Source organism: Terrapene carolina, unplaced genomic scaffold (assembly GCF_002925995.2).
Source record: "Terrapene carolina triunguis isolate 2854851 unplaced genomic scaffold, T_m_triunguis-2.0 Scaffold740, whole genome shotgun sequence".
Taxonomy (NCBI): Eukaryota; Metazoa; Chordata; order Testudines; family Emydidae; genus Terrapene; species Terrapene triunguis.
In genome coordinates, this window is record NW_020665091.1 from 2,569,616 (window position 1) to 2,589,199 (window position 19,584).

Here is a 19,584-nt window from a genome sequence, read left to right on the forward strand (position 1 = left end):
TTAAGGCTCCTAGAGATGCTTCAACAGAAGTTAGGTATCTAAGCAGGTGTCTTATCTGCATCAATATATGTTTAAATACCTTTGAGCTAAGGGCCAGATTTTCATAGAGTGTTTGAGCTCTTCAGCTTACACAGTTTGAACAGGAAGCTAACAATAGAGGGCGGGGAGACCCAGACCTTCTCATTGCCAGTGCAAAGGCAGAATCCATAGCCCCAGGGTTCAGGTGCAGAATGGGGAAGTGACCGACAGTTGCTGGGACAGCAATGCTATCTCATAGCTGTATGGTGGTGGAACATGGTGATTCTCATGCACAAGGTTGGATTAACAGACCAAGGAGGAGATTTCAATAAAAAAATTTTATTTAGATGCACACAGTGGCTGGAAAGTACAATATCCAAAATGCTGGTTCAGTCAGAGAGTGATTCCAGCCCAGGAAGAGGGGATCACCCTAGTGACAGGCAGGGCTAATTAGGACATCGCAATTATCACTGCAGCCTTCCCAGTAACAGTGAGCAATGCCTATTGGTACCTGGGGAGACATTCCTCCAACCTTGTGCTGGCAGTGAATCCTCATACCACACCCTGGGGCCATTCCCTACTGGACGCTGGCAGCCCCCACAAGGAGCTCCAGGAGTCCTTTGTGTAAACACAAATCCTTTGGATAGTTTGCTATGCCAAGCGACTGGGCCAAGCACCAAGGAAGACACTGAGTGAAAGGAAATGGGGAGTAGAGACCTTCTGGGAGGGGAGGAAGAGGGTCCCAAACCCAGTGAGAGGCCCCTCCCCAGGCTGACAGGTTTATCTGTCAGGGGAAAATGTTAGACAGGATCAGCCAGCTGGTGAGATCTGACAGAGGCAGGAAAGCTATAACCTAGATTAACTCTTTCCAGCCCAGGGAGCAAGGCCACCCACCAAGCTCTGTCTCCACTCTTCTCAGAAATATGCCTATGCTCCTAGATGTGGGTGAGAGGGAGACAGCAGAGAAAGGAGCACTGAAGAGACGGGCACTTCATCTCACAGTGTCAAATACGTGTACTGCTCCATGGAGCAAAGATACCTTTAGCCTCAGACACAACCACTAGGTAGTTCTGCCTAGCTCTACCAGGTGGAGCTGAAGGAGTGAGAGAGCACAGAGTTGGAGAGGCCAACCTATTTCCTCCAGGACTATTGAAATGTCCATTCTAGAGCAATTTAGGGGGAACAGAGGGATCTCCCACACTCCCCAGTCTGGAAGGCACTGGGACCAGGAAAAGCAGGCATTGCAGAGGGGGATCCTGGCATGGAGGAGGGGATATGGGGTGGTGATCCCTGTGTGAAGGAAGGATCATTGCCAGGGTATCTTTAAGTAGGAATGTGCCCTGTGGGGCAAAGGGATTGGACCATTGAGAGCAGGGGAATGCAGGCCATTGGCATGGGGGAGGAGAGGTATCAGGGGCATACCCCACTCCAAGCCCCTCAGCACGCAGCTTTGGCACGAGTGGTGTGACACTTCATACACAGTACGTGACCATCCAGGGGGAAGCAGCCGTTCTCATCTGCCTCAATAGACAAGGGCCTCTCACAGTCCTGGGGGGAAAAGATGACAGGAAGTTCAGTGACAACTAACACTAATGTGAACGAGACACAGGGTGCGGGAAGACAGATGCACATGGAGGGCCCCGTAGGAGGGTTGACAGGCTTCAGAACAGGACAATGCCATAGAGAGACATGGACAGGAGATGGACGTAGGGGAAATGGAGGGAGATTTGGAGGAGAAGCTGGTTACCTCACACTTGTAGCACTTCATGTGGAAGTTCTTCTCCAAGGCCACCACACGTACCGTCTCATCCTTTCCAGGCTCTGGCATGATGGGCTCAGCACAGACAGAGCAGCGAGGGGCATACTTCCTGCAGCACACAGAGGAGAGGAGACACTGACAACAGCAGCCTTCCCAATGGGGATCCAGTTAAACAGTGCAGGAGAGCTGAGAGGCAGCCGAGCCTGGAAGAGGGCCTCCCTGCAGCAAGGATGAGCGAGTGGGGGGGGGGGGGGGAAGAGTGGCTCCCCTCTCTTGGGAGACTACCTGCCTGTGGGGCTGGCTCCTCCTCTGGCCAGATGCCTCCTGCCTACCTGTGATAGTCATCCACACAGTGCGGCTGATTGGCCTGGTCCACAATGAAAGATGCCCCCTCGAGTGGGGTCTGGCACACCACACAGGTGAAGCACTGGGGATGGTACGAGTTGCCTGTGGCCTTCAGCATCCGGTCTGTGATGGTCTGTTTGCAGACACTGCACTTCTCCAGGGTACCCTAGGGAGAGGACAGGGCAAATGAGCCAGAGATAAGAGCAGCCCAACCCAACAGTAATCCCTGGACAGGAGGGTCAACCTTCCTTCAGGCAATTGAGGGAGGGAAGACTGGGGCAGGCCAGCCACACAGAGCGCTGTGCCCACTCACAGCATAGCAGCACCCCTATGCCCATTCCCCTTCCAACACAGCAATGCCCCACACCTTGGGCCCCCCCCATCACTCACAGCATAACAGTCCTCACAGAAGGGCTTCTCGTCCACATTGTAGAACTGCTGCCCCTGCAGCTGCTTCTCACACTTGAAGCAGGTGAAGCACTCCACGTGGAAGAGATGGTCAAGAGCTCGCACAGCTGGCTGAGTTCGGGACAGGGGCCTCCGGCAGAGGCCGCACAGCTCTGCCATAGGAGGGAGGAGAAGGTTAGAGAAGGGGGATAGCCACCACAACCCAGACTAATACTCAGCTTCTCCACAGGGGGACCTCACTTGCCAGCACCCACCAGAAGTGGAGGCTTCTGCATGGGGTGGGTTCTCCATATCCTTCATGAGCTTCTGGGTCAGCATCTCCAGCTCCTCCACCTCTTTCATGGTCAGTGAGGAGTTTCCCCTGGGGGGCTCTGAACCAGTGCCCACAGGAGCCCTGTGCTGCAGAAAGAGGGGAAGACATTCAGCGCCAGAAAGCAGTTACTGGGGGATGGGAGCCCCCTCTCCCCCCATGTTTGTGCCCCTTTCCCCACTGGCACAGTATCTCTCAGGAGCACCCTGCAATGCCTGCCCCCTTCCCTGGTATCTCTGGGGAATACCCATCTCCACCTACTGCCTGCCCCCTCCCCTCAAATAAGATACAGTGAAGTCTCTTCCTCAGCTGCTCCCTCTCAGATGAGTACTAACTTTCCTCACATTGGAGGGAACCCCGTTTTCCCCCCATCCCTGACACATTCCCTGTCACAAGCCATCTGGAGCATGGCTCTGCTCCTTACCATGTCCCGTGGGGCAGCAGGCTGTCCTGTGGGATGTGGCTTCTCCTGCACCTGAGGTCTCTCCCGCTGCTGGGCATAGGTGAAACTGGGAGGCTGGGGCCTTGGGGCCAAGCCCATAGCTGAAGGGGCTGTGAATCGGGTCTGAGTAGGGGGAGGGGGAGTAAATCTCATGGAGTTTGTGGGGACCCCAGAAGCACCAGCAGCTGGTTTGGATCCAAATTTGGGGGAGCTGGCAACAGGGGATGGGGTAAATTTAGGGGCAGGCTGGGCTGAGGGAAGAAGGGGCGCAGATGGGGCTAGTGCTCTGGACTGCGTTGCTGGGGGGTCTCTACGCTGCAGTGGGGCTGCCCAAGGTGCTGGTGCAGGGACCACATCCACTTCAGAGGGTTTTGGCATGAATCCTCCACTGGGTTTTGGGGTGAACTTGGGGGGGAAAGAAGCAGGAGTTGGGGGATCTTTAGGTGCAGCCATAATTTCTACATAGCCTTTAGGGGCAGAAGGTGTTTCCAGGGGAGCTGTGGATCCTGGAGACACCTGCAAGGAGAAGAGATGGGGAGAACAGACAGCCAATCAGTATTATGCAAGTGATTATCTACCATGCTTTGCAGGGTGTGTTGAGGCACTTCAGCATAAGGTACTTGGAGAGTCTGCATCGCTGCTTGAGGCAATCCCCAACCTCAGACACACATTGAGCTCATCCACTCCCACAGACTGAGGGGAGGCTAGAGCTGCCCTTCTTTCTCCTCCCTGACTCCACACCCCACCTCATCTATCTGGCTACCCCTTCAATCCACTAAACATCCCTGACTATGCTGCAACAGATTTTTTTCCCCCCTTCCAGCTATGCTCCCTCCCCCTATGGTTTATCTATCCATTTCTTACTTCAGTAATGGCCCCTACCACACAATCCCCATTCAGCCATCCCCCTGACCCCACATTACTCCTAGTGAAACCAGCCTACCACCCCTCCCCTTCAACATGACCCATCCAGAGAATACAATGCAACCTGGAGGGCAGCTCACCCGGGATTTGAAGGGATCATTCTTCTCCATGTCATCCAGCATTGAGGACAGCGAGTCAATCTCCATATCAATGCTGTTCATCTTCCCACGCACCTGTGTCACCAACCAATGGGGGAGGAAAGATAAATAGGGCATGTTACGTGACTCACCCCTATCAGGAACAGCTGCAAACCTGGGGGCATCCTCTATCCCACCGTGAGGTTCCCAACCCCACAGTCCTCTGCTGGGTCAGAATGTTGTTGGCCTGGGATCACAGCATAATCCTACAACTGATTTTGGGTGAGAGGCAAGCTGGAGGGGACGGTGGGGGTTAGGTGCATGCTATGCAAGCACTGTGGGCAGTACGGAATGCAGGCCCAGACAGATGGTGCCACAGTAGTGACTTCCCCAGGAACAAAGCACTCTGAAAATACCGAGAAGGTGCCTGAAGTGAGAGAGCTTCTCTGCTCCCAGCATCTTCCCAGTGCTGAGGTGTGTGTGCAGAGATGTTGACTCAAGGCCATACAGCCCTGCCAAGTGCCTGCACATGTTCAGAACACTGGGAACTAGAGTGGCCCACCTAAGAAATGAACCCCAGACCAGCTATAGCTATACTTACCTGTGGGGCAGGCACCCCAGTCACAAGCCCCTCGTCAGCCATGGGGGGAGGGGGAGAAGGAAAAACCTCTTCTGGGGCCAGGGGGAAGGGCTCTTCGAATGGCGGTGGGGGTGGGGGAAAAGCACAGGTTGGGGAGATGACTGTCTCCTCTCCTGGAGGGGGTGGAGGTGGCAGTGGCAGCTCTGCAGGGAAGAAGAAGGGGTTGTTAAAGAAAAAAAAAAAAAAAAAAAAAAAAAAAGGGGGGGCAGGTTTTGACCATGCTTCTCCAGCAACACTCAGACAGAAGATCGAGTGCTTTCCAGAGGAGGGACATAAGAACGGTCAAACTATGGGGTCTCTAATTCCCATCCCACAACTCTCACAAGCTTGGCATCACACAGAGACCATTCCCCAACACATTTGCCATTGCATAAAAGACAAACACAGTAATTGTGCACCTTTGAGAGTTACCAAAGCATTTGATGCATTTTAGACTCAGACTTTAAGGTCCGAAGGGACCGTTGTGATCATCCAGTCTGATCTCCTGCACATTGCAGGCCACAGAACCTCACCCACCCACCCACTGCTGTAATAGACCCATAACCTCTGGTTGAGTTACTGAAGTCCTTGAAATGCAGTTTAAAGACTTCAAGTTACAGACAATTCACCATTTACACTAGTTCAAACCAGCAAGTGACCCGGACCCCATGCTGCAGAGGAAGGTGAAAGAAACCCACAGTATCTGCCAATCTGATTTATGGGAAAATTCCTTCCCAACCCAATATGGTGATCAGTTGTTAGACCCTGAGCATGTTGGCTGGTGGTTCTTGCCCCACACCTGGGAAAGAATTATCTGAAGTAACTCAGAGCCCTCCTCATCTAGAGTCCCATCTTCAGCCATTGGATATTTTTGCTACTGGCAGTTGCTGATAGGCCATATGCCCCATCATCCCATCCCCTCCATAAACTTAAACTCAATCTTGAAGCTAGTTAGATTCTCCTCCCCCCCACCCATCGCTCCCCTTGGAAAGTTGTCTAATTTCAAGCCTAAACTTGTTGTGGCTAGTTTATACCTATTTGTTCTTGTGTCAACACTGGCTCTTTGCTCTCTATAAATACCGGGGAGGGAGAGAGTTATCATATCTCCCCTTACCCTTCTTTTGGTTAGGCTAAACAAGCCAGCCTCTTCGAGTCTCCTCTCGTAAGGAAGGCTTTCCATTTTTCAGATCATACTAGTAAACCATCTCTGCACCTGTTCCAGTTTGAATTCATCTTTCTTAAAGATGGAAGACCAGAATTACACACAGTATTCCAGATGAGGTCTCTCCAGTGCTTTGTATAATGGTACTAACACTTGCTGGTCCCTACTGGAAATACCTCACCTGATGCATCAGCCTTTTTCACAGCCGCATCACACTGACAGCCCATAGTCATCCTGCGATCAATCAATACACCCAGGTCTTTCTCCTCTGTCTCTTCCAACTGATACATCCCCAGCTCACAGGAGAATTTCTTCTTGTTATTCTCTAAATGCATGACCTGGCACTTTGCATTATTAAATTTCATCCCATTTCTATTACTCCAGTTTACAGGTCATTCAAACCTTATTGTATGATATTCTGGTCCTCCTCTATATTGGCAATTCCTCCCAACTTTGTGTCATCCACAAATTTTATTAGCACGCTCCCACTTTTTATGCCAAGGCCAGCAATCTGTGTTAAATAAGACTGGACCCAAGACCCCTCCCTGAGAAACTCCACTAGTAACCTCCCTCCAGAGTGGCAGTTCACCTTTCAGTATAATCAATTGTCTACCCTTTAACCAGTTCTTTACCCACCTTTCAGTTTTCATATTAATCCCCATCTTCTCCAATTTAACTAATTATTTCCCATGTATAACTGTATCAGATGCCTTACTGAAACCCAGGCAGAGTATATCTGCATTTTCTTTGTCTAAAAACTTGGTTATCTTCTCAAAGAAGGAGATGAGGTTGGTCTGGCATGATCTACCTTTTATAAAACCATGTTATATTTTATCCCAATCATTTTTACAAAAAGTAGGTCTCCTTTGAGATAGCTGATTTTTTTTTTAATTGATATGGCACATTGTGATGGGGTATGCATACCCCACACTGGGCTGGAAGGGATTAACACCACACTATGGGCAGAGGAAGTCCTGCCCCTCAGACCATACTGGTCACGCTCCAAGTGCTATGCCAGTATAAAAGGGAGCAGCTCAGTCTGGACTGACTGCCGGAGAGGGAGGACCTTTGGTGGAGTCTGCAGCTGAGAAGCCATCACAGCCCTTGCCTGCAGGAGCCAGAGATCCCAAGAACCAGACTGGAGATCTGTGGCTAATGAAGCCCCAGGGAATTACCTGTGCTGAAGAGCCCAGAGACCCCGATAGCCCATGGACTACAGCTTCAGAAAGCGACTCAGGGAGAGTGAGCAAGTGATATCCCCCACCTGCGTGAGGTCAGCATGTTTCGTTGGGATTCCCTGCTGACCCAGGGGTGGACCACTCCACCACTGATAGGGTCCTGAGTCGGGGTCAGGTGGGCGCAAGCCCCACTACCTGGGCCGCCACCCCCTGGTAGCAGCCCCTTGAAGAATGGCCACTAGGCCATGCTGCCCCGAACCCAAGGGCCGCTGCTTTCACTCTGGCCCTTGGACCTCTGTGTGGTAAGGTATGAGACAGTCGGGTAGATAGTAACCACAGTGTCCACACACCCACTATCCACCCTGGCAGGGGAAGGGGTGTGCATACACCACCATGCATGTTCACCCTTATTTAAATATCTCCCTTCCCAGCCATTTTGTCCTCTCCCCCCAGTCTCCTGCACATGCTTCTCCAATGCCTGATCCTCTCCCACTAGCAGATGGCCTCCCATTTCCTCTCTTACTCCTACATAGCAGATCCCATTAGGACAGAAGGTTAAAGTGCCTATTCCTCATTTCCCAGTACTTTTGCAGGCACCCAGGCTTTTTGCAATGAAGAGTTTAGAAGACTATATAGATCAAGTCAAGCAGACAGCACCATATAAACTTGCCAGCAAGTACACATGGACAACACGTTTGGGAACTGGTGCATTAGACCAGTGGTTCTCAATCCTAGGTACATGTACCCCTGGGGGTATGCAGAAGTCTTCCAGGGGAGTACATCAATTCATCTAGATATTTGCCTAGTTTTACAACAGGCTACATAAAAAGCAATAGCGAAGTCTGTATGAAATTTTAGTTAGTATATAGAGCAGTATAAACAACTCCTATTACACTGAAATGTAAGTACATTGTACTATTTGTGGATTTTATAATTATATGGTAAAAATTAGAAAGCAAGCAATTTTTCAGTACTAGTGTGCTATGACTTTTGTATTTGTCATTTCATTAAGCAAGCAGTTTAAGTGAGGTGAAACTTGGGGGTACACAAGACAAATCAGACTCCTGAAAGGGATACAGTAATCTGGAAAGGTTGAGAGCGACTGCATTAAACTATCTGGCCCATCACACAAACCAGACACTAGGGTGCTGTTGGAAGCCACTATTCTTTTTTTGGTAGCGGAAAGAAGCATTGGCTCTGGGGTTAAAGTTTCCCGTGCCCAGTCTCCACAAGGACTTGAGAAACTTACCAGACACCTTCTTGACAGAGGTAGAGATGAGAGGAAGGGACCTACAAGTCCAGGGATCATGCTCTGGTAAAAAGCTCAATTCTCCTCCAGTTGTTGAGGTTCTTATGAGGCAGATGTCCCTGGGCCCAGCTTAGGGGATCCTCTAGCCAGCAGAGATCTGATAAACCTGTACCCTCTTCCTCCCCCCCATCTTCTAGAAGCGAGGAGAAATCTCCTTGCATTCTCTCCTCCCCATAACCCAAAGCTACAAAGGCTTCTGACTGCTGCTAGGGAAGGGGAGGTATCCACTACTATATCCCTTACCCTAGATCCAGTGCCTCTATTGCTGCTTATAGTTACCCCGACTAGCAGCATGAAGTTGACCTGATTATTGTCCATTCCACTGCTGGATACAGAACTCTGAGCAGGAGCAGCAGAAGTGAAACTGTCTAGCCTTGTTGGTTTTGACCTGCTGCTGCTTGGGAAAGTTAGACTCAACCATCAGCAATATGCTGGGTCACGTTTGGGAGCTTCTCTTCAAAGCTACAAGGGATAAGATAAGCTTTCAGCTTTAAGAAAAAGTGTAAGATTTCCTTTTAGCCAATTCGGTGTTATGCAGACTTCCTCTCAAGCTGCTCTCATTCTCCAAATGTCTGCCTTCATTTTAAAAAATAGATAAGTAACTGTTATGGTTGCAAAGAAAACCATGAAAATGTGAAACAAGCATAACCGTAGCAGCATGGTCTGCTTGAGTTTGCAGAGAGCCTGAAACAAGAACTCAGGGATGTAGGCACTGCCCCATTCATCTAAGCACTTGTTAAAGTATCAATTGGTATTGAAGTTAACTGTCAACGCTGTTAGCTCTTTCACTGCTCAAAGTATGTAAAAAATGAAAGGAAGTACTCTGAGTGACAAGCTCACTTTGGCACCACAAGTTGGGAGATACCACTTGTTTTTTCCCCTCCCTGTTCAAAGAAGCGCTCATGGAGGGAGCCAAGTACAGAAAGCCTAGTGGAACACAATCATATTCTGAACATCTGCACAGTCTATTGACAGAACCATCTCATTTTCTCCTCAAGTGGGCACAGCTTATTTTTGTAGCTAGAGAATGAACGAGTACCATCACCTTCACTCCAAGCCTGCAATTTGACCCCCAACTCAGGGAAAGCTTCCTACTTGCCACCAGCAAATGGAATTTTCAAACCTTGGTTTCTGCATGCACGTACACACACACACACACCGCCCCCAACTGAATGGAAAGTTTGAGCAAAGTCCGTTTAGCTGTTTCAACTCAGGAAGGAAAGATAATGCTGGAAGACTGAATGCAAAAAGAAAATAGTTGCTCAAACAACACAAAGCAGTTTGCAGAAGTGGAACCAAGATCTGCCAGGAGGGTAGGTGCAGTATCAGCACAGATTATGAATTAGTCACCAAAATGGCTTCATACCATTATTCATAATGGGGGGAGGGATAGCTCAGTGGTTTGAGCATTGGCCTGCTAAACCCAGGGTTGTGAGTTCAATCCTTGAGGGGGCCACTTAGGGATCTGGGGCAAAATCAATACTTGGTCCTGCTAGTGAAGGCAGGGGTCTGGACTCGATGACCTTTCAAGGTCCCTTCCAGTTCTAGGAGATGGCATATCTCCATTAATTTAATTTAATTTATAAAGGATAATTGTTAGTTATTGCACCTGCACTAACTTGATCTTAATCCTCAATAGTAGATACGAGAGAATTCTTATAGCAATATTAACTTGCCATGTTGCATAGCAGTAGCATTTTTCTCTTCCCATTTAACATTATAGTACTTGTATTTTTTGTGTAATACTGGTTATGTCTGTGCAGCATGGTGGAGTTTCATAGACTTTTTAAGGCCAGAAGAGACCATTAAATCATCTAGTCTGACCTCCTGTATAAAAACAGGCCATAGAAGTTGATACAGTTAGCACTGCATTACATGATCTTATATTTATTTTCCACATTAACATGGCATTCTTTCTTTGCCTTTGTTATAGAGAGAGAGAGAGAGAGTAGTGTCTCCACAATTAAGCTTCAAAATTCACAAAATCAATCTGCATGAAGTTTCTCTTTAGCCTCTTGCCCTTAGACTTTTGTTGCAAGTTTTTGAGTGAATCAGAGAGGGAATTTAGAGATAGGGAAGTTACGGGGAAGAAAAAAGTTTGCCACCATTTGGGAAAGTCTAGGGGTTTCTTTGGAATGTTACATTAACCACTGTTTGGGCTAGAAACTCCCAGCTGGCTTGATGTTTTGTCTGCTATCAATGAGAAAGTTTGTTGTTTGCTGTTGGAGTTTTATGGTAAGGGCTTTTGCACCTCCCCATAGTCCAGGAGCTCCTTTTTAAGGTCTGAGAGTATTGGGTGTTTTATGATCACCCTGCCATTTTCAAGCAGCCATCTTGTTTGGACAGAAACACAGACATCTAGTGGACAAAGCAGAAAGCTGGAAGCCAGCAATACACAAGATCTAGTCCCAGCCTTGTCCCAATAGGTGGCCCTAACAAAGCAGCTTTGGATTTATACAACTCCTTTCCAAGGACTCAGTATGTGATTTACAAACAGCAAGACTCAGTGATTGACAAAAAGTGAGTTTCACAGCCCATGCAGTGGATATTATCCCTGTTTCCCAGCTGGGGGAAAAGGGTTTGAAGCAGTGCCTTGTCCAAGTGAGCCAGTGGCAGAAGTGGGAGCACAAAGTTCTCTGGACTCCCAGTTCAGAGATTAATTAATAAAGCTACATTGCCTATTATGAAAGTCATTTCACGCTTGAGCATCAGTTTCCTCCTCAGTAAAATGGGGAGAATGAGTACTTCACAAAGCAGTACTAAGGATTCAAGTCTATCCAATCTTCATGTTTGTGCAGAATTTTGAACACACTGAAATATGACTTCACAACAGAGAAATGGATTTATATATGAGTGAGCACCCCTCTTCACTGAAGTTAGAGTAGGGTTTTTAAAAGTTTTAACCAGTCCAATTAAAAGTCCCCTCCCTGCTCAAGTTTTGCTGTCTAGTGTCACAATTTTCACTAGTTCTCTAGTCACCAGAGAGTCTCCCAGGCTGAACTGTTGTATTTGTCCAGGGACTGAATTTCCCAGACAAGAAATAAGGGGGGGGGGGGGGGGGGATAGAAGAGAGGAGGAGAAGGAAAAAAAACCCGCCACCACACAACCTTCCATTTTTTCCCCCAGAGGGAGGGAATTTCAGGCCTCCTTTATCCACTATAAAGTAGCAAAGAAAGGGCACAAAGCCCATTTTTCACCACTCTTTGCAGGTCCACTTTAAAAGTGTAACCTTGAGTTTCCCAGCATGTAGCACCCTTTGTAAAAAAAATTTTTTTTTTTACAATGTTTTGTTCAAGTTCTTTCCTCCCTCCCCCCAGCTCAAGCCCAGGGCTGTAATTCTGCATCAGGAACATAACTCAATGAAGTAGCATTTGATATAGACAACAGCTCAACCACCATCTATCCAGTCACCTCCATGCTTCCATGCAGCATAGCATCACCATGGGGCATTGGGGTCACTACTGACTCAGAAGGAAGAAAGCACACATCCCAATTTTCTTATCCTCCCATCAAGCTACTGCCCCATTCTACTCTTGCTTAGTATTCACAATTGGACAACACCACAGCTTCCTGGAGTTGGCACAGCCACTGACCTTGGTGAAGAGCAGACACAGAACAGACTGCTACCAACCTAATGTTTCCCAGTGTAGTCAGTGTCTCTTATGCAATGACAGACACTGTAAGCCATCATCTCCATGGACATTCTGAGCTGGCTGCAGCACACTCAGCCCAGAACTTGAATATATCTGAAGAAATACTGAAGCCACAGAGGGCTGAATTCAGGAACAGGGACTGAGCATTTAAGTAGGGCAAATTAACAGAAGAAACTCGGAGGGCAAGAGAAAAAGTTCCCCATCTCAGTTCCTCATTCTGACCACCAAATAAAAGCTACTGGGGGCCTAATCCTGCTCTCATTTTACCAGTGGAGTATGGTCAGGAACAGCACTGAAGTCAAGGCAGATACACTGCCCCCCCCCCCCAAAAAAAAAGGAGGGGGAAGGGGGGCATGAGAGGCAGGCAAGTTTTCCCAGCACTGCCCATCTCCTCTGTGACTTTGTGTCTTAACCAGGATTTAAAGATGGTGTTAGAACATCAGCTAGGTTGTCTGCTAGACTAACTCAACCAGCTAGCAGACATTAAAGTTGACATTGTCTAGTCTACACTAGCCTTTTAGAAGATGGTGGCTAACATCACACCACCTATCCTAGTCAAGACAAACCCAGTGACCGGGTGGTGATATACAGGGATGCCAAGAAGGAGAATGTGGGTAATAATGATACTCCTAGTGGCTTGCACTGGCCAGGTCCAGCATGGGAGCTGAATCACCAGGTGGCCTCAGAGGAGTGAAAAGGGGCCCCAACAGGGATCAAAAGCTAAAGTAAAAGCTACATCAGCACTAGAACCCTGCCCACAAGAAAAAAAAAAAACAAAAAAAAAAACCACTCAACACAAGAGAAAACAAAACCCAGGGAGGCAAACCGCTATGTCTCATTTCCTGTTTATGGCACCTCCCATCTGCTCCTGCAACTACTCCACCCACTGAGGCAGGGCATGTACAATGGTGAAATGGCAGGAAATGAGTGAGACCAAAGGGGAAGAGCTTTCACAATCTGAGACAAGCTACAGAGGGAGGTAAGGGATGAATCACAGAAATGGAAGACAGTGTGAGCTATCCCCACAGTGAGCCAAGCTGGGGAATTCTTCCCTGCAATGTAACCGCCCCCTACACTGATATTTATGGTATTCCTACAGACTCTGGTGAGAGACCAGAATTTCTCTTCCCCCTCCACCCTCCTTTCCTCTTGGGGAAGAAGATGCTATGAACACCTAGATCAAAGTGGTCAGAATTGCTTCCCCATGTTTTGTCCCCCCCATACACACACCTTTGTATCCCACTCTGGAGTCCTGCTACACTCCCAGTGTGAGCACCCATCTATTTGTCGCAAGTTGCATCCCCTCCTTCTCCCTTATTCATTGTTTAGGCCAGACACAGACCATATGCACTGAGAACGCACATCAGCTCCCACAGATGGAGCGAGTAATAAGTTATGGATCTCACATACCTTCAGCAAGCAAAGGTGCTGCAGCTGGTGGGATCTCCCCCACTTTCCCTATCTGAGCACGTTGGGCACCAGCCCCAGAAGGCTGGGGCAGTGGCAGCTCTGAGGCATTCCCAGGCACGGCACCCCCAGCCCTGAAGGGGTTCACTTTGGGCTTAGGGGCAACCACTGGAGCAAACTTCTTCTGCGGGTTGTAGAAAGTTGGAGTGGAAATATTGATGCTGACTGTGGAAGTCATACGAGTTCCCGGGCTACCAGAGGATGCCATCTTGCTGCTGGCTGCTCAGCACCTGGAGGGCAGAAGGAGAGTGGAGACACAGACATGAGATTAGACATGACCCTGCAGAGGAAAACCAGGGCAAACGAATCTGGAGAAAGGCACAGCAGGAAACAGAATTGGAGGGTGGGTGCACCTGAGTGAGATCAGAGGGGCATGAGTAGAGCTTGGGGTGCCCCCAGGACTGGGAGACAAATATGTTTTGAAGCAAGAAATACTGTCTGACCTGGAGGCAAACCCTGAACAAACGCCTCTCCTCTTCTCCTCACTGGGATGCAGGGAAAGAACAACTGGCCAAAGCACCAATAAACTCTCTCCACCTTCAGCCCTTTGCTGAATGGGGTTAAACGTGGGGGGACAGAGGGGCAGGAATGATAAACCAAGAGAAGGACAAAGCTGGGATCAATGCGGAAGAGAATTGCTAGAGAAGCCAACCTTCTGCAGATGGCTCAGATCCCCACACCTCAGACTGGAGCCCCTGCACACCAAGAGGCAGCTTTAGCATCCCTTGCATCACACCACCCCCATGCCCTCCTGAAGCCCCAAGCCTATATCACCACTGCATCCCTGCCAACTCTGTCCAATCCTCTCCTCCTGCAGCCCCTCTCCTCACAACCCCACCCCCATCCTTTTACCTGTAGGCCCCCAGCCCCCTCTGGTCAGTGGGGAAGCTCCAACAGCTGCAGCACAAGCAGAACAAAAGGAAGCCTGGGCGATTCCATAGTGTCACACATTCCCCAGCCAAGCCCTTTGTCTTGCTGTCATTTCTGTCTTGCTGTCCCTTCCTGTCATTGTAGCAATAGGCAAGAGCTCCTACAGCGTCCTCAATGGCTGCAACGGCTGCCCGCCGGCCCTGCCCCCGCCCCTTCCTGCAGGAAGCAGCTCCTGGATTCAGCCAGCCTCACTGACATTCCTAGAGTCACTCCCTCCCAGCCCCTGCGGTATAGATGCTGCCCTAAAGCCAGCCGATCCATGGCCTGGCCCCCTCGGGGTGCAGCCTAGTACAGCACAGCAAGCAGCACTTTCCTGTTTGCCCCAGAATATGCTCACAGCTCCATCCTGCCGATGGTATCTTACTAGGGTCTAGCTGGAATGCAGCTTGCTGTACATTTCCACTCCCAGGATCAGAGCCCAGTCACGTCCTGAAAAGCGAGTTCTCTAAGTTGTATGTGGCAAACCTGAAACTCTCCCCATCTCCCTCCCCTTCCCCACCCCAAACCACCACACAAATTGCCCTTAGGATGTTTCCAAACTCACAACAGCCAGGAGCTATTGGTGATCTCCTAATAAGAGCCCACACTGCTAGGATTTCCCCCCCATGCTGGTGTCCAGGCCAGAGAGGCACTAAGTTTATCATACTGACCACACACAATAATGCTCCCAATGGTGCATAGGCAAGTATGCCAGCATTTGGACTTAGTTTGTTTTGAACAACATTCTTCTACAGTGCCTGCCGCTGCACAGTCAGCATGGATGATGATGGGCTGCTGTAACAACCCCAGCGATGCAAACAGTCCTCCTGCAGCTATCACTGAGGAGACCTACGTGGGCCACTTACCCATACAAGTTCTCCCAAGTTGTGGGGGTACTCAGATCCACCTCTACCTCAATATAATGCTGTCCTCGGGAGCCAAAAAAATCATACTGCGTTATAGGTGAAGCCACGTTATATCAAACTTGCTTTGATCTGCCGGAATGCGCAGCCCCGCCCCCCCGGAGCACTGCTTTACTGCGTTATATCAGAATTCGTGTTATATCGGGTCGCATTATATGCGGGTAGAGGTGTATTTGCCTTAGTTGTTATATTGGAACCAATCCTCACCAGCCCTCCCTCTCCTGGTCATACTTACATCCAGCTGAGAGTCGGTGAGAGAAGAAGGCCTGGTCTACACTACGACTTTAATTCGGATTTAGCTGCGTTAATCCGAATTAACCCTTCACCCGTCCACACTACAGAGCCAGTTAATTCGAATTAAAGGGCACTTAAAATCGATTTCTGTACTCCACCTCGACGAGCGGAGTAGAGCCTAAATCGATTTTGTTAATTCGAATTAGGGTTAGTGTGGCCGCACACCACCGAATTACTGTGTTTAAATTAATGGGGTAGTGTGGCCGCACACCACCGAATTAATGTGGTTAAAAACCGAATTAAGGTGCTTAGTGTGGCCGCGCACAATCGAATTTATACAACCTGTTTCCCAAATTCGAATTATCTAAATTCGGATTAATCCTGTAGTGTAGACATACCCGAAGAGTCATCAGCATTGACTAAGGGCTAGTCTACACTGGCAATGTTAAAGCATTTAAATGTTAAAGCAATGTTAAAACGCTACCGCCTCCACAAGAGGCACAACTCCCAGCGCTGGTGCACGATCTGTCTACACTGGCACTTTACAGCACTGATACTTGCTGCGCTCGGGGTGGGAGAGGTTGGTGTTTTTTCACACCCATGAGCGAGAAAGTTGCAGCGCTGTAAAGTGCCAGTGTAGACAAGCCCTAAGTGACTGAAACTACAAGATCTCATTTCTCCCAAGGTCAGGCACTGGGTGTATCAACCATCCATAAGGGTGCTGGGGAGTAGATTACCAAATTTTAAGCCCAGAAGGGGCCGTACCACCATTATTGGGACCTTCTGCATAACGGACCATAGACTCTCACCCAGTGATTCTGCTTCTAACTAATTTCTGCTTGAGCTAAAGCATATCACTTTGAAAGATATCCAGTCTTCATTTAAAGACTCCAAGTGATGGCAAATACACCAAGTACCTTGGTAAACTGTTCCAATGGTTAATTACCAGCCACTGGGTCTTCTTATGCCTTTACCTGCTAGTTTAAGTGCCCTCTGCCATTAAAAATCCTCTCCCCTTGTAGGTACTTGAAGATCACATCCTAGTCACCTCATGATCATACTCTATAATGGGGCTGGTCTTTATAGAGATGGATTGTGGGACATCAGCTGCTTCATGCAGATACCTAGCAGCTGTTCCCATCTCCCTGACTCCAGAGCAGTCCTTCTCCCCATATACTCTGTCTAGGCCGAAGCCTCTCTCTCCTCACAGCAGCCTCCCTCCTACAGCTGCCCCTGTCTATCCCAAGTTCTGCTTAAAAAGCAGCAGGAAGGCATATCTTCAGTTTGTCCATCAGCCACCCTATAGCCTAGAGGGAAGGGAAAATGGAGCTGCCAGGGACTGAAGCTTCCCCAACATGCCTTTAGACTGACGTACCTCTCCTCCCCCTATGTATGCTATAGTTCCCCCTGTTCTACTGGTACCCATCAATCCTGACCTGCAATTATGAAATGTGCATTAATAGGGTCCTGTTATTCAAGCATACAAAAATTACTGAGGGAGTGTCACGTAGACAAGCCTGAGCCTAAATTAGGGTTATCAAACCCCAAAGGAAGATATTTCCTGACAGCTACAATAATAATCAGAAGACTCCATGTAGCTGTAGAGGCCGATGACACCAACGCCTCAAGCAAGGGCTATGTAGCTACCCTATGCATGACCCCTCTCTATTGATTAGGGGCAGAAATTGAGATTTAGATCCTTTCACTGGCCAGAGTTGCACTGGTTACATGAAAGCAATCCATTTTAAGGGTATCACAGACTGCTTTGTTTCCTATATAAGTGCTGTAGACCCCTGACGTAAACCATACCTACTGGGTGACCCACCAAAGGGAAACCAACCAACTCTGTCTTAGGCTCCTGCCTCCATGACCTGAACTTCATGGCCCAGTCACCAGTGCATCCCACCCTTGAGTAGGGAAGGGAACATGGAAGGAAAGACCCACCCTAACATCCTCCAAAATGATTCCTTCCCTATGAAGCAGCGGTTCATGACCCTGTTTTTATGGGGTCACCAGGGTTGGCTTAGACTTGCTGGGGCCCGTGGCCAAAGCCCAAGCCCCACTGCACAGGGCTGAAGCTGCAGCCTGAGGGCTTTAGCCCTGGGTGGCAGGGCTCAGGTTATAGGGCCTGGCTTTGGAGCTCAGGTAGGCTCAGGCTTCAGTTCCCCCCTCCTGGGGTCATGTAGTAATTTTTGTTGTCAGAAGGGAGTCGCAGTGCAATGAAGTTTGAGAATCCCTGCTATGGAGACTATCAGTTCAGACCAAGCAGGGAGTAATGGGGGGGTGGGGAGGGAAGACAGAGAAATGTTTCAGAATCACCACAATACAGTAACTCTGGCAACTGCACCCACGGAGTCACCTGCCTCCTCCAAATAGAAAGTGGAGAAAGGGGATGTGCTATTAAAAATATGAAGTGAAAGAATCAAGCTGATTTACTTCAGTTTTGGAGTTTTTTTGTTTTGTTTAAATTAAAACAAAAAAACCCACCACACGCATTTCCACCCCCTCAAACTCTGGTTAATCCTGCAAAGTTTGCTTGGCTGGCAAAAAAAGTTACAAAGCCCAGCAACAGAAAAATCATTTATTTTTCAAGCAGCTGGTGTTTCCCTGCTCAACCACCACCCCCATTCTTCGCCCAGTAACCCCCACTTCCCTTCCCCCACCAGTGAGTTTATTCCAGTCACTAAGCCCTGCATGTAAGTTGTAGTCAGGAAGCGGACCGGGGAAAGGGGAACTTTCAAAGCTACAAGCCAAGCCTAGAGTGAACATTCACATAACTAAATACCCAGTCTTCTTTTCTGTACAGCAAGAAAGAAATATGCAAACATATTTCAAACTCCAGACAGTCACACATTTGCAGGCCCAAGTATCTTCAGATCCCTGCCCAGGAAGGTAGAGGAGAGGAGTTCCCGAAAGTGTTACTGATTCTTTCCCCACCTAAACACATCTGGAAAAAGGCTCTGGGGTCCCACTTACACACAAGAGAAGAGTGTCAACTCAAACCAGCCAGCAGAGCCCCTTCTCCTTCCCCATTGCTAAACCTTTACAAAAGAAAGGAGGCGACTTGGAAGGTATTTCTTTTTCACAGGGAGGGGAGGAACCTACCCCAGCCAACCAAATAGTTTGTCAGGCTTTCAAAAGTTTGAGGCTCCCCCGGAAAATAAGTCGGACACGCAGAGACGTCAAACCCATAAATTTAACGCTAAGAACTGCCCAAGCCGTGCAACCAGCATAGACCACAAAACACAACAGCAAGTTCAGCCTCTCAGCCCCAGTGGGTGTGGTAGGAAATTGGGGGGGTGGGGTTCCCTGCTACACAAACATGCATTTAGCTTCGGAGCATAAAGTTACAATAAAACTAAGAGGCAAGAGCTTCACCCAGGACACGCTCTTCTCCAAAGGAAGCGTGGGGGAGAGGACTCACCTTTGGGGAGAAATTCAGGAAGAGAAGGCTGGTGCCCCTTGGCCTAACAGTTTGTTGCTGCTGGAACGCAAGCCCAGCTTCACTCCTTCCTCCCCGCGGCTCAGCGTCCCGCTCTCTCTGCCCCCTGCACAGCAATCTGGACTTACTTCAGTTGCCTGTCTGCCAAAAAAAAAAGGGGGGGGGAGAGGAGTGGTTCTGGGTGGAGCTATAGGGCCCAAGGACTTCCCTAGGACCTAGCAAAAAGGCCTCGCCCAAGCAAAGCTGTTTGACCATAAAAGGAGAGAGGCTGTGTGAACAGCTGAGCTCACTCACTAGGGAATGTGGCAATGAGGTAACAGGGGGAGGATGAATGCACTAGACAGGGCTGTTGAGAGAAGGGGGGGAACAGCAGCGCTCCCACTCTTAAAATCAGCATTTCATTAC

At 48.9% G+C, this 19,584-nt stretch overlaps 1 protein-coding gene across 2 annotated transcripts; it reads right to left on the reverse strand.

Annotated features, from left to right (window-relative positions):
• Positions 1-337: 337 nt before the first annotated feature.
• ZYX (zyxin) lies at positions 338-19,315 on the reverse strand. Of its 2 annotated transcripts, none has more exons than XM_024200955.2 (10): positions 19,162-19,315; positions 13,615-13,901; positions 4,885-5,066; positions 4,287-4,379; positions 3,265-3,798; positions 2,785-2,929; positions 2,513-2,682; positions 2,110-2,288; positions 1,766-1,886; positions 338-1,566 (listed from the first exon to the last, which is right to left on the reverse strand). In XM_024200955.2, exons 2-10 carry the CDS (start codon positions 13,877-13,879, stop codon positions 1,456-1,458), a joined length of 1,800 nt encoding a protein of 599 aa, XP_024056723.1. In that variant the 5' UTR covers positions 13,880-13,901; positions 19,162-19,315; the 3' UTR covers positions 338-1,455. The 2 variants fall into 2 exon arrangements, with proteins under 2 accessions (XP_024056723.1, XP_024056724.1); XM_024200956.2 differs by lacking the exon at positions 19,162-19,315 and adding an exon at positions 18,714-18,725.
• Between the last annotated feature and the right edge of the window lie 269 nt (positions 19,316-19,584).